This window comes from Orcinus orca, chromosome 8, assembly GCF_937001465.1.
Source record: "Orcinus orca chromosome 8, mOrcOrc1.1, whole genome shotgun sequence".
In the NCBI taxonomy this organism is placed as follows: Eukaryota; Metazoa; Chordata; class Mammalia; order Artiodactyla; family Delphinidae; genus Orcinus; species Orcinus orca.
The window spans coordinates 46,714,480-46,727,864 of NC_064566.1; the positions used below are offsets into that span (position 1 = coordinate 46,714,480).

The 13,385-nt window shown below is 48.3% G+C and overlaps 1 protein-coding gene across 7 annotated transcripts in view; it reads left to right on the top strand.

Annotated features, from left to right (window-relative positions):
- Positions 1-10,559, top strand: part of TRIM66 (tripartite motif containing 66) — a 60,850-nt gene extending 50,291 nt beyond the window's left edge. For 3 of the 7 annotated variants that reach the window (XM_049713957.1, XM_049713958.1, XM_049713959.1), the window contains 9 exons: positions 1,195-1,255; positions 1,707-1,881; positions 2,196-2,485; positions 2,901-3,027; positions 3,311-3,385; positions 3,778-3,930; positions 4,344-4,562; positions 5,300-5,353; positions 7,760-10,559. In XM_049713957.1, coding sequence (XP_049569914.1) covers positions 1,195-1,255; positions 1,707-1,881; positions 2,196-2,485; positions 2,901-3,027; positions 3,311-3,385; positions 3,778-3,930; positions 4,344-4,562; positions 5,300-5,353; positions 7,760-7,771 — 1,166 coding nt within the window. In that variant the 3' untranslated portion in view covers positions 7,772-10,559. The other 4 variants (XR_007478937.1, XM_049713956.1, XM_049713961.1 and 1 more) reach the window with 4 other exon arrangements.
- The last annotated feature ends 2,826 nt before the right edge of the window (positions 10,560-13,385 follow it).

Below are 13,385 nucleotides of genomic sequence, written 5' to 3' on the forward strand. Positions count from 1 at the left end.
ATTTCGGGGGTCTGGGTTATAGGTAAGGGGAAGCAGGAAAAGCACATTCCAGAAGGGCTAGCCTTGGCAAAATATTTTAGGGGAAAGAGCATGTCGGACTTTGGAGTGTGATAGATCTAAGTTAGCAGACCTGCTCTATCTCTTTATGTTTGAACCTGGGCAAGGTTTGAACCTAACCTTTCTGAGTTAGTTTCTTTCTCTGTAAATGGGGCTAATCATAGCTACTTCATAGGCTATTGGGACAAATAACTACAGTGAAATCATTTGATGACTTACTCTGTAGTAACAAGAATTTGCCTTGCACCTGGCATTAATGTAGATTTGTGCCTCACAGTAAAGGGAATGTGGACTGGTGGAGGTTGGCTCTGATTCTCTTCTGAGCTACCCACACCCCTTCTCAAATGCGGCTAGGCTAAGGCTCCTTCCTTCTGGAGAAAGTGAGGGAGTTGGGAAGTAGCAACTGCCTAGTGAGCATTGGGGGCCTTCTCATTTCAGTGTATGATTCATAAATGTTTAGTCTGTAATGATCAGTCTATTTCCTACATAATTAATAGATGAAAATGAAGCAATCTTTCTGTTTTTTTCCTCATACTGGTTCTTCTTAACTACACAATAATGTAACCCCGAATTTTAAGCACTTAAATTTTTGAACCCTGCTTGCCCGTGGAAAGTGCTCAGGACAGTGCCTGGTGCCGAGTGGGCGCTCAGTAAATGCTAGTGTCCTCCTCTTTCCCCACACTGCTCCCTGCCCATCGCCACAGACTGCACTTCTCAGGGGAGGGTTCCTGGGAGCCTCTTGCCCCTGGAGGGTGAGCTGGATTCTCAGGCTGTGCTGAAAAGGCAGGGGTTGGACAGAATGACTCCTTAGAGCAGGTGACACCAGTGTATGTATGGGGAACAAGTGATTCCTGAGCTCATTTTGAAGGTGAGAAGCTGGCCCCTTGGCACCTGACCGAGCCCTCACCCCCAGGCAGCCTCTGAGTGTTACCTGTGTTTATCTTTTTAAAAGAAAGTGGCCTTCTTGCCCTCTCAGGAGGGGGAGATATGGTAGGATTGTCACCACTATGAGTGATTACAGTGTTGGTAACAATGGTGTGACAGGTGTGTGGCCAAAGCATGAGTAGCAGATATGAGTAGAAGGTGTGGGTGACAGGGTGTGTTATCCTAAGTGTATTTGTTTGTCTTTTGCCTTAGAGTGTGAGAATTTTGAACAAGGAGCCCTAGGCCTGGGTACAAAAGGGAACCAGAGCATCAGGTAACAGACGCTGGGCCCACCCTCCCTCTCTCACCCTCCAACCTCATGTCCTGGGAGGTTGGCACAGGAAGTGAGCATCCTTGATGACTTAACTAGAAGCAGACGTTTGCCTGCAGCTGTCTTCTTCAACCCCCAGACCCTGGGGTCGGGTGTGTGGTTGGGCGTCTGGGATGGTTGTGGGAGGATGTCCTGGCTCCTGCGGTGTGAGGCACGCAGTCTGTGTGCAGTCCTCCCTCTTCGGGGACCCCCCTTCTTTGATCAAAGGGCTCCCAGAGGTTGGCAGGACCCGGCCAGGCAGAGCTGGTAGCAGGGTGGAATAGGGGCCTGTAGAGGGTTGGACTGAGGAGATCTTGAGCAGCAATTCAGTTGTAGGATCATGGATGAGCCTGACTTAGAGGTTGGGGCCAGAGGAGGCTCCCACCGAGACCCAGGGATGTCGTTCTTGCCCTAGACCCTTCAATAGTGAGCCCAAGATTCCCTATGTGCGACTGGAGCGGCTCAAGATCTGTGCTGCCTCCTCAGGAGAGATGCCTGTGTTCAAGCTGAAGCCACAGAAGAATGAGCAGGATGGGAGCTTCCTGCTGATCATTGAATGTGGTACTGAGTCCTCCAGCATGTCCATTAAGGTACCACTTTTCTCTGCCTTCTCCTTGAACCTTGGCCCAGCCTAGGAGCCTCTCTTTCCTCTCTGCTACTGGGAGAATTCTGGCTCTGGCATTGTTCTGAGTCTCTGAATGGGGCTGTAGCTTGGCCAGACCTTGTACCCTGCTACAAGTGGTCTGTGAGCTGTGCACTAGGAGTGAGCTGTCCTGGTGTTCCAGGGGCTTGGCTGTCTTGGGGTCCTGGAATAAGTCGGTACCCAGGGCTTGTCATCTTTCCTCTCCCTCCCTCCACAACTTGGTGCCGTGCCCTGACTGCTCAGACTCACTTCTTCCCCAAGGTCAGCCAGGACCACCTGTCTGATGCCATCCAGGCCCCAAACCTGGGGGGTAGAAAGGTCACTGTCACATCTCTGGCTGGGCAGCGGCCACCAGAAGTGGAGAGTGCATCTCCTGAAGAACACAGGCTCATTCCTCGACCCCCTGGAGCCAAGAAGGGACCCCCAGTACCAATAGAGAATGAGGATTTCTGTGCTGTGTGCCTCAACGGGGGAGAGTTGCTGTGCTGTGACCGCTGCCCCAAAGTGTACCACCTTTCCTGCCACTTGCCAGCCTTGCTCAGCTTCCCAGGGTGAGTCATGCCAACCGCAGGCCAGGCCCACAGAGCTCCCTCAGGTGGGCTTCCTCCCTTCTCTGGGCCTGCATGAATTACGGGTCTGTGACTTCGTGGCGCTATAGCTGTGTGTCTTCTGCACACAGACAGGTGGATGCTTCCCTTCCTCCTCTGTTCCCAGTTTCCTCCTGTCCAGATTTGTCCCTCTACCCCTCTCCCAGCCTCTTGTAACTCCTAGTTTTCTGGATTCACTAAATCCTGAGTTACTAAATTTCTTTCAAGCTTGTGGCTAGGAAGCCGTTCTCTACAGGGCAGGGCTAGGGACTCAGTTTCTCATGTCACCACCCCCCAAGCTTGTCTTGGGGTAGTGGGACAAGGGAGGGGGCTCTGGGTGATGTGCTGAGGGCTAACTTGGCCTCACTTGCCTCTTCAGGGGAGATTGGGTGTGTACCTTGTGCCGCAGCCTGAGCCAGCCTGAGATGGAGTACGACTGCGAGAACGCCCGCTATAACCAGCCTGGAGTGCGGGCCCCTCCTGGCCTGAGCGCGTATGACCAGAAGGTAGGGAGGGGTCTCTGGGGCAGCCTGCCTGTGCCCATGGGAGCTGAGTCTTTTCTGAGGGGGTGAGAGGCCTCTCTGGATACCTCTCTTTTGGGCTGTGCCTATGGGGGCTCACTACGATTTTTCTTCTGCCAGCTGTTTTCCTCTGGCCTGGGAGGCTGAACTGTGCCTTAGTATAGCGACTCGTACCCTGTGGGACAGAGCCATCAGGGTCGCTATCGTTAGTCCTTACTGAGGTGGGGCCAGAACAAAGTAACACGGTTGCCAACTCTGCTTTCTGCAGAAGTGTGAGAAGCTGGTACTGTCCTTGTGCTGCAACAGCCTCAGCCTGCCCTTCCACGAGCCTGTCAGCCCGCTGGTAAGGAAAGCCTCACTGCTTCTGCCGGCTACTGGACTTGCTGCTCAGAGCGCCCTGGGCCTGGAGCAGATCATGGCGGTGCCCAGGGTGGGCTCAGAGCGTGGCCACTGGAAGCAGGAGTAATTTGTGCATGGCGTAGGGGACCCGGGGGCCATGGCCACTACAGCCCCCCAACCAACAGCTGCTGCTGCGTCAGACCTGACTTGACATGTAAACCACTCCTCCTTTTCCCTCTCTCTTTGTCTTTTCCCTCCACACGTTTCTTCTTGCTGCCTTTGTCTTATGTTCTATTATTTCCATTCCAACTCATTCTCTATCTCTCCTTCCTTCTTATCCTTCGCTTTTTCCTCTACTTCTCTCTTCCTATTTGCTTCCCCTTCTCCTCCTGCAAGGCCCGGCATTACTACCAGATTATCAAGAGACCCATGGACCTGTCGATCATCCGGAGGAAGCTGCAAAAGAAGGACCCAGCCCACTACACCACCCCGGAGGAGGTGGTATCAGACGTCCGCCTCATGTTCTGGAACTGTGCTAAGTTCAATTATGTATGTCTTCCCTGTTTTCCCTCTCCCCTATTTCCAGTGACCCCAAGACTGTCATGGCTGGACAGAAGTGTCTGGTTCGGGCCTGGGCTGCCAGGAGGAGCTGGGAGCAGACCTCCTGGGGCCTACTGCAGTGAATGTTTATAAGCTCTTTCCCACATCGGGGCCTCAGCGTGGACTCAGGAGGAATATGGGGGCTGCTAGTGACTGGCCATCTGTGGGTAACTGTCAGGGTCACGTCTGCTTTAAGAGCTGATACTAAACTGGTTATCCTGGGCCCTGAGGAGAAAATGTAAAGTTCTAGACATCCCAGAGACCCAGCCAGGCTTTGCGCTCTCTGTATAGCTCTTGAGGGGCCAGGAAGAGATGGGCTGGTGGAAGGGGGCCAGACCATCACTGCTCTCCTCCCCCTTCAGCCCGACTCAGAGGTTGCAGAGGCAGGCCGCTGCCTGGAAGTGTTCTTTGAGGGCTGGTTGAAGGAGATCTACCCGGAGAAACGGTTTGCTCAGCCAAGGCAGGAGGACTCAGACTCTGAAGAGGTGTCTAGTGAGAGTGGGTATTCCACTCCCCAGGGCTTTCCATGGCCCCACTGCATGCAGGAGGGCATCCAGCCCAAGAGGCGGCGGCGACATATGGTAAGGAGGTGCTGCCAGCTGGCAGGCAGGTGGGTGGGTGATTGGGCTGGCAGGGGGCACCCACGCAGCATGTACAGAGTAACCTGAAGTGAAGCTGCTCGGGTGGCACAAGAGAGTGGTGACAATGAGCCCTCACTTCCAACCCCTTAGCCTCAGACAAAGGCAAGGCAGTGCAGGGCTCATCAGCTCCAAGGACCACTGAGGCTCAGAACCCTGAGACATGGGGGTACCTGCCCAGGGTCACCCAGAAAATTAGCAGCAGGACCAGTGCAGCAGGACCAGCTCAGTGCAGTGATTACCCCACACTGTGATGCCCATAAGAAGAGAAGGACCTGGTCTCAGTACCTGATCTCAACTTGGGTTTGGGAGAAAGGGAGAGTCTTTTCAGCCCCTTGGTGTAGAGAAGGAAGGAGAGGTTTTGCTTGCAGGAAAGACATCTAATCTGACCTTTTGTCTGGTCTCACCTGTGCAGACCTGAAACGTCGATTCAGTGCTATTTAATTCTGCTGAAATGTATTGCCTTCCCACTGTGTGCCAGGATCTGACTAGCCATCCCCGGTGGTTTGCAGCACTTGGCACACAGTGTTTAGTGGCTTCAGTGAGTTTTGCTGTTGCATTCCTGGGGTGGAATAAAACACTTTGGCTCTGGGGAATCCCCGTCTGGACAGTTGGTCTTTTCACATTGATAAACCCTACACTGGGCCATTCTGATGCCAAATATTTTTTTCTTCTTTCAGGAGAATGAAAGAGCAAAAAGAGTGTCGTTCCGCCTGGCCAACAGCATCTCCCAGGTGTGAGGGCTGGAAGGAGACCAAGTACTCCGGCAGCTGGCGCCCCGTCCTGTTGACCACTCCTCCCCACCTTTCAGCTCATTCTCTTTGGATTGTGGATGTGAGACAAGTCTTGTTGAGCTTGTAGTGCCCTTCTTTGCCGTTTGCATCTTACAGCGTTTATTTGGGAGCCGTAGTGCATCCACTACAGAGAGTAAACAGCAAAGAGGGGGGTGTTCCCTATTACCAGAACGATCAGTCGTGTAGGGTCCACTTGACAAGACCAAGCCCAGTTAGGCTCGGAAGGACCAAACTTCCTTGGTGAATTCTTTCTGCTGAGGAAGGCCGACATTTCTCACCTTTCAGTGTGCAGGGCTCAGGAGCAATGTATATATCTGAACTCCTCCTGGGCCCAGAAGAGGGTAAAAGAAGGGAGAGAGGTTCTGACATATGGCAGGCCTGTGATCCCTGGCCCAGCACAGCCAAAGACTGTCACTGTTTGCCTTTGTTTGGCCTGCTCGGACAGAGGCACCTGCCCTGCACAGGGCAATGAGGCTTCTAGAGGCCATAGGTCTCAACTGGTGCCTATTCGGGTTCTAACGGTTTTCAGGGTATTTGTTTTTCATGCCCCCTTTCCTGATGCTGACTTAGGTGGCCGCTGTGAAGCTCTGGATGGTGTGGCATTCTTGATGGGGCTGGGTGGCTGTGCAGAGACCACTTACATCTTTAGGCTCCGATTTCACTGGCAGGCTTAAGAAGATGTTAACTTCAGAGCCTGCCATCTGTGCCACTGCTTTGGTGTCAGAACCTGCTTCTTAGAAGTGATTGTTGGCGGCCACCCCTTCATTATGTCCATTCAGAGGTCCAGACCCTGAGTTCTGCTTGGGAAAACTATGAGGAAGCTGCTGTCTGCTTCACATACAGAGGTTCCAGGCCAAGGAGAATGACCCACAACCAGCTCTCTCTGCTGGGTCTCTCCTCCTGCGTAGAGATCCTAATTCTCAGCTTCTCCACTTCACAGAGCCAAAGATCAGAAGTGAGTCCTCTGACTCGCCTGCCCTCAGGCTGTCCACTGCCCAGAAAAAGCCAAGACTCTGCTGGCAGCCTTTTTTTTGCTGGAGGTTGGAGAAGGCCAGAGGGACCAGCAGGAGCCAGACCTAAGCATTCGTGGAAGTTCTATCTGGCGTGGAAAAGGGGGAAACTGAGAGGCGAGAAGCCTCTTTGGTGTCCTTTGGTGACCCTGAAGCAACTTCAGGCCTTTATTTCTCCTAGAATGCAGAGAGAAGTGTTCTGGAGGTCACAGGCATGGGAGCGGAGCTCCAGGCTGCATCTCGGATGGATTGCTGTGGTCTGTGCAAGGTGTTTGGGAGGAAAAGGCATAGGCAGGTGCTGGGGGTCAGGCCACTTCACGAGCAAGGGCTTGGTTGAGAGGGAACCTATTGCTGATGTTGGCTTGGCCTGGGGACGGCTCTCCCTGGTCCTGTCATGGCTTAGCTAATTTCAAGGGAGCCGTAGGTCATGGCTTTACTTTTGCTAAGAGATGCAGTTTATTTGTAGGGCCCTTGTTAATGGGATAATTTTGATCAGAGAAAACATTTCTTCTCTCCTTGTGAGAGGATGGAACTGCTCGTTTCTTTTCCACCCAGGCTGAGAGAGCATCTTCACTTCAAAGCAGATGGTACCCACTGACTTGCCATTCTTTCACCAGCACATGCCAAGCTCTCCTAAGCAGATGAACTTCCATAATCCTGTTTTCTAGTTTGGGGTAACTAAGTCTTGAATAATCCAGTAGCCAGGCGATCTTTGCATGTAACCCTCTACTCTTTGGAGCTCACATGACTTTACGGTTTGGGCTCTGACCACTTCCCTTTCAATTTTCAAATCTTTTTCTCTGTTTAGTTGGCTTGGCAAGGTTCTCTCTGTAATTACCTCATTAATTCTTCCTCTTGGTCATCTTTCCTTTGTGTGGCCCACCTTCACACCTTCTCTGAATGAGCTTCACCAGTGTTTTGTGTTGGGCAGCTGGGTGAGGGCTATGACAGGCTCAAACCCAACTGACATCTTTCCCCAAGACCAGCTAGAAACCACAAATATGAAGGAAAATACCTAGTTAAGTGCTTGGCTTCACTTCTATCAGTGAAGTTCCCAGCTTGAGTGTAGCCTGCCTGGCCAGGGGACCTTAGTAATGTGGTAGAGAGTCACATATTCCCTTCCCACTGCAGAGTCCCTGCATGCTGAGAAGCTCCCGTTAGGCACCTGAGCAGTGGGGGAGGGGTTGGAGGTAGGGTGTCCTTTCCTCCAAGGGTGTGAAGCCCCGGCCCACCATCCCTACGTTGGTTAACCCACAACAGTGCCCTCTCCCTGGCTTTTCCTGTGTACTTAGCACCAGTGTTTTAACTGCTGGTTTTGTTTTGTTTTTGCATGCAGAAAACAACATGATGTTTCAGAAGTTGAACAAAAGGCTACTAGCTGAGTGACTGGCTTCACTGGCTCTTTGCTAACATTTGAGCTAATCCCGTTTTTGACTTATTCCCATAATGGCCCCATTGTGGAGTCAGTTAAGTCCTTTGGTCATTGACAAAGTCATGAAATGGAAATACAATGAATTCTGGATTCTTATGGTACAGAATGCAGTCCTAGAAGAGAAATTGGGTTTCTTGGGTGTACTGAGAAACAGAAGAATGGAGTGGCTTCAGTTGATGCAAAGGAGATTTTAGTGCACTCTTCTAGAAAATGGGTAGGTTGGCCTTGCCTAACTTCCAGCAATTGCCAACTACACACCCTGCCTGTCTTTGCAGGTACCCCCTCCCTAGCAGCAGCCACCAGATCCTCTGTAGGCTCTGCTCCACAGAAGACCCTACCATCAACCCTGGCGGACTCTGGCCCTCTGTACCCATTTCTGGCAACAGGTCTTTGCCTTGCCTCTAAGACCTACACCTCTCCTGTTTGTTCCTGGGCTCTGCTCTGCTTTCTGTCTCACTCCATGGTGTCACCTATAGTCTTCTCTTCTGAACTCCTGAACTGACACTTTGCTCTTTTTGGATTACCATCCCCTATGCTTCCTCTTCTCCCACTCCTCCACTGCTATTAAATAAATTGCTTGCTCCTTTAGCCCAGTTCCAAGACCTTAGCTTTCTGTTCTCCCAGTCTTTCAGCTTTCTCCTGGACTTCTTCCTCTCCTGAGCCTAAACCCATGGCCCAGGACACACTGATGGTTTTGTCAGCCTCCTGAACTTCCTCATCTCCTCCAACTCTTGCTGAAACTATCAACCATTCTCCATTTTCTGCATCAACCTATTTTTTGCTCCCTTTTTCTGGGCTCCTAAGCATGAAAAATTCAGAGTTGACAGTCTCAGTTGGGCTCTCAGTATTGATTGGTGTGTCTCTGACTTGTTACTACTCTGCTTTCTATCCATGCCCTTCATCTTTGCTGTCAGCAAATGACTGGCCTCATTGCCCACTTCACAGAAGAGAGGCCCTAAAGCAAAAACTTGGCTGTCCGTGTGCTCCTCTCCCCCTCCCATCCCTCTGTGTCTGTATCCCTCCTCAGCGCCTTTCCAGTTGCTCCTGTTCGGTGCTCTATTCTTGAATCCTGCTCTATGTCTTCCAAGACTTTGCTCCATTGCATATCCCACTGCTCCCATTTTCCAGGGTCTTCAACCTCCCTCTCCATTGGTTACCTCCACATAGCTTACAAACAAACAAAGTTCTCCCCAAGATTAAAACAGAATTTCTTAGAGTCTGTTGCACTTACAGTTTTTTCCTCAATAGCCAAGTTTCTTTAAAAAAAAAAATCTGTTCATTGATTTCTTCTTCATCACTTTCCAATCCTCTATAGATTTTCATAAAAGTCACCAGTGACCACCCAGTTGCCAAATCAAGCGAATACCTTTCTGTCCTCAACTGTCTTGAACTCTCTACAGCATTTCACATCATCTGCCACTTCCTGTTTGAAAAACCCTCTTCACTTGGCTTTCATGACTCCACAATTCTCTGGATTCCTCTTACCTTTCAGCCACACAGGCTGAGCCTTCCTTGAAATACTGACGGGGGACACATCTGCAGCTTTCTGTGGTCTCTCCTCTTCAGGAGTAGGATAGGCAGGAGGGAGCACAGCTGCCCCTGCTCCCTGCCCTCTGTGTCTGCCTGTTCTCTTTGAGTTCATTTCTTCTCCTGGACTCAGTTCTCCTCATGCCAAGCATGTGTATGAGCTCTGCTGGGAGGACACCATCTGTGATTCTGTCTGTCTCTCCCAGTGCAGCACAGAGACAGATTTTAGCCATGTTTGCTAAGAGGCCCTATATAAGTCAGCCCAAGAATGTGGATTGGATCTTACCAAGAAGGAATTTGGTGAGCTGGATTACCCAGCTGGTGGGCAGCTCATCACCAGGATCCTCATGCCAGTTAGAGCCTGCCTTGGTCGGTAAGGTCTTGGAATCTCGGTAAGCATGTTTCCATGCGTGGTTCAGTTCTGCTAGCCAGGAGGAGAATCCTGGCCGGGGTGGGTGTCTGCCACTGATAACATTCTGACGGAGGGAAACTGGGCAGTGCTGTGATTCATCACTTGCTTGGGGTTCAGCTGGGGTCAGCCTGGCCCCTTTAGCTGGGTCTTTCCCGTCTGTTCTGGTCACCACCACCTGCTTGCTCCAGTTGTTCCTGGAGCTAGAGGCAGATGCCGGTTGTTTTCTTGGAGGCAGGAGGGTATGGTAGAAAGATATCTGATTTGAGATGCTGAACATCAAAATTTTGGCTCTGCCAGTTGTGAACTGTGTGACCTTGGGTACAGTTTCCCCATCTATAAAGTTGTGGGGAGGAAGGATGGTGAAAACAGTGCTCTCTCAGAGGCTCTACAGCTCTAAAGATGGTAATGGTGATTCTAATTCTAAAGCTCAGGCCACACAGGGAACAAGGGAACACTGGAGCAGTTCACAGCTAGGGAGTCTTGACCAAGGCAGGGCAAAGGGACTCACAGGCCAAAATGAGCTGCTTTGAGGAAAGTCTTTAGTAGCTGGTGCTGCTTCTGGAGCCATATACCCATTCCTCAAACTGCACCCCTTCGTTGGCTATGTAGGGTGAGTTCCTCCTAGGCCTTTTCTAGAAGTGGCCATTGGATCCAAAGTGGTTGGGGGCATGAGGGAGGAACATGATAAGGGGAAGTGTCACTGATCTTAATAGGACCTACACATTCTAGAACAAATTAAAAGATAGCACTTTTCTTTACCAGTAATTGTGTCCTGGAGTGTTTTTTGAGTGGAGATGGTTGAACATGCTTCATGGTCTTCTCACCCCCAGACTCCAACATCGTTAAGACACAGGGTGGGGAAGAGTAGATTGGGGAGCTTTCTCTCTAGGGAAGAACTCAGCTCTCTGCTTCTTATTGCATGAACACATCCTGTTCTTTAAAATACAGGCAGCAAGTCTGAAGGAGAGGTAGGGGGAAAAGCATCTTAAGAATGCTGTGGCTGATAGCTTAATCCTTGTCCAACTGGGTGGTGAGCAATGCTCTTTGTTCTTCTTTGTTTGCAAGGGGAAGTATCTCTTTCAGAAGTTTTCAAGCTAATAATGGAAGGGTTGGTAAACTGGAATATCACCATTTTCCAACCCCCAGTGAATGAATGGATCTAGGCAGTGACCATCCAAGGTTACCCATATCACAGAGACATCCAGACATTACATGTCTCCTGATACACAACATCATCTATGAAGTGTTTCCAAACAAATAGAATCTGAATCTAATCAAGTCTCTAGATTTAACTACCAATTTACAGATGTAGTTCCCAATTGAGAGGAAAAGCAAAGAACAGAGGAACATTTAAAATGACATCACAAGGATACAATCAGTAAAATCCAGTCTGTGAGCAATGACAGAACAAATGACCTGGTTTCTTCAACAAATGTATTGCAAGGAAAAAAAAAAAAGAGATGGGGGGGAACCTACAGACTAAAGAGACTTAAAAAAGCATATAAAACAATTGCAAAGTATGGAACTTATTTGCATCCTGGTTTAAAGAATATTATGAGATGATTGGGAAAAGATGAAAACTCAGGATATTTGATGATATTAGGATTTATTATTTTTAGTATTATTATTACTTTTTATCTTTAATTTTTATGTTACTTTTTAGGTGTGATCAAGATTTGTAATGGTAGAATATTAGAAACAATGAAAAGCCTATAGAAGATGGTTAAATAATTAATATGATATAATTAAAAATGATATTTAAAGAGTCTATAGGCATACTTGAGCCGAGACAAAGACTCTCAAAGCCTTTGTTTGAATTAGGAATCCAACAGAGTCAGAAGATACATAAAGGGAGAAAGAAGTTCTAAACTTCTTCTGGCTTGAGAAACCTCTCAAGTATTTCAGAAAGCAGAGATATCAGTTAAAATAATTATCGAGCTCATTTGAAAAGACATTATTGGGACAAGTGGGGAGATTTTAATATGGGCTGATAATTTGTATTAATATTAAGCTTCCTGAGAGCGATACTTTGAGCTGTGGTTACAGAGGAAAAAGGCCTTGTTTTTAGGTGGTACGTGCTAAAGTGTTTAGGGGCAAAGGATCATGATGTCTGCAACTAACTCTCAGGGGTAGAAAAACTACATATTACATTATTAGAGAGAAGTGAAACAGATGTGGCAAAAAGTTAACAATTGGTAAATCTAGATGAAGGGGACATGGATGTTTATTGAACTGTTCTTGGGAGAGAAAAAGAGCAAATAATTTTAACAAATGGAATATGAGGCATGCAATGTTTGCATCTAGAATAACAACATGGAAAATAATTAGGAGATGATGCTAAATTGAAAAAAGCAAAACAGAATTATATGTAAAATAAAAGAAAAAAGATACAAATATATAAAATGTTATTATCCTAAAATATATTAGGGTGGTAGCATTATGCATAATTTTTCTGTCTTTTTCCCAAACTTTGGTGTTAAAATGCTGTACTGCTTTTATACTTATACAAATACTTTTATATGTATTTTTAAACTTTTATCATGGTATATTTCAAATATCATCTTTTATGTCTTAGCCAAAACCCCTCTTCCGAGAGTTTTTCCTAACTACCCAATCTAAAGTGGACCACAGGCACTCGCTCTCACAATCTTGTTTTATTGTCAGCATAGCACTTACTACTATGTGTATTTATCCATTTCCTTAATTTGTTTTCTTACATTGTCTAGGTCACCCCTCATATGGTGTAAGCTCCCTGAAAGCAGAAATCTTGCCCAGATCCTAGAACAGTGCCTGTAGTTGCTCAACAAATATTTGTTGAATGAATGAATGAAATCAGGTCTTTGTCATCCAACTTCCCATTTTACTGGGAACACTGAAGTCTTGAGAAGGGGAAGGACTTGTCCCAGTTTCCTCATGAGTTGGTGGCGATGTCAGAGCTAGAACTCAAGCCTTGTGACTCAAGTCTCAAAAAGCTCTTCTTTCAAAATGTCTAAGGCCAAAAAAGCTCCTGGGCACCAGACAAGTGGCAGGAGTGAGGGAGGATCCACAGCCCATTCCCTTTGTTGCAGTGTGCCAGAAGCCCCATAGGTGGCGCCAGCGATGCTCTCTGGCAAAGTCAGGAAAGTGTGCTAGGGGGACATTTTGATGAGGAGCGGGATATTTGCACAGCCTTAAATTGCCTTTCTACCGATGGCTCATTAGTTGTGAGGGAGAAAAAAATGCACAGTAATTAAACAGAGGAGAAATAAGACAACTCCTTGACTGTGTGATCAAAATAACGTCACCAGTGAGGCACAGGTGGACACGTGCATCCGGAAGTGATACCCTGAGAAGGACACAACATCACCCATCCAATATCGCAGCCTAGAATGCATACTCTGAACCTAATTATGGAGAAACATCAGACAAACCCCAAATGAGGAACGTTATGTTAAAGTCAGGGGATAGGGGGCTGGATTTTAAAAAAATGTCTATGTCACTAAGACAAAAGCTATGAAAATGTTCCACATTAAAAAAGGCTAAAGACACATGACAACTAAATGCAATATCCAGGACTAAACTGGGTCCTGTAGTGGAAGGGGGGAAGTGCTT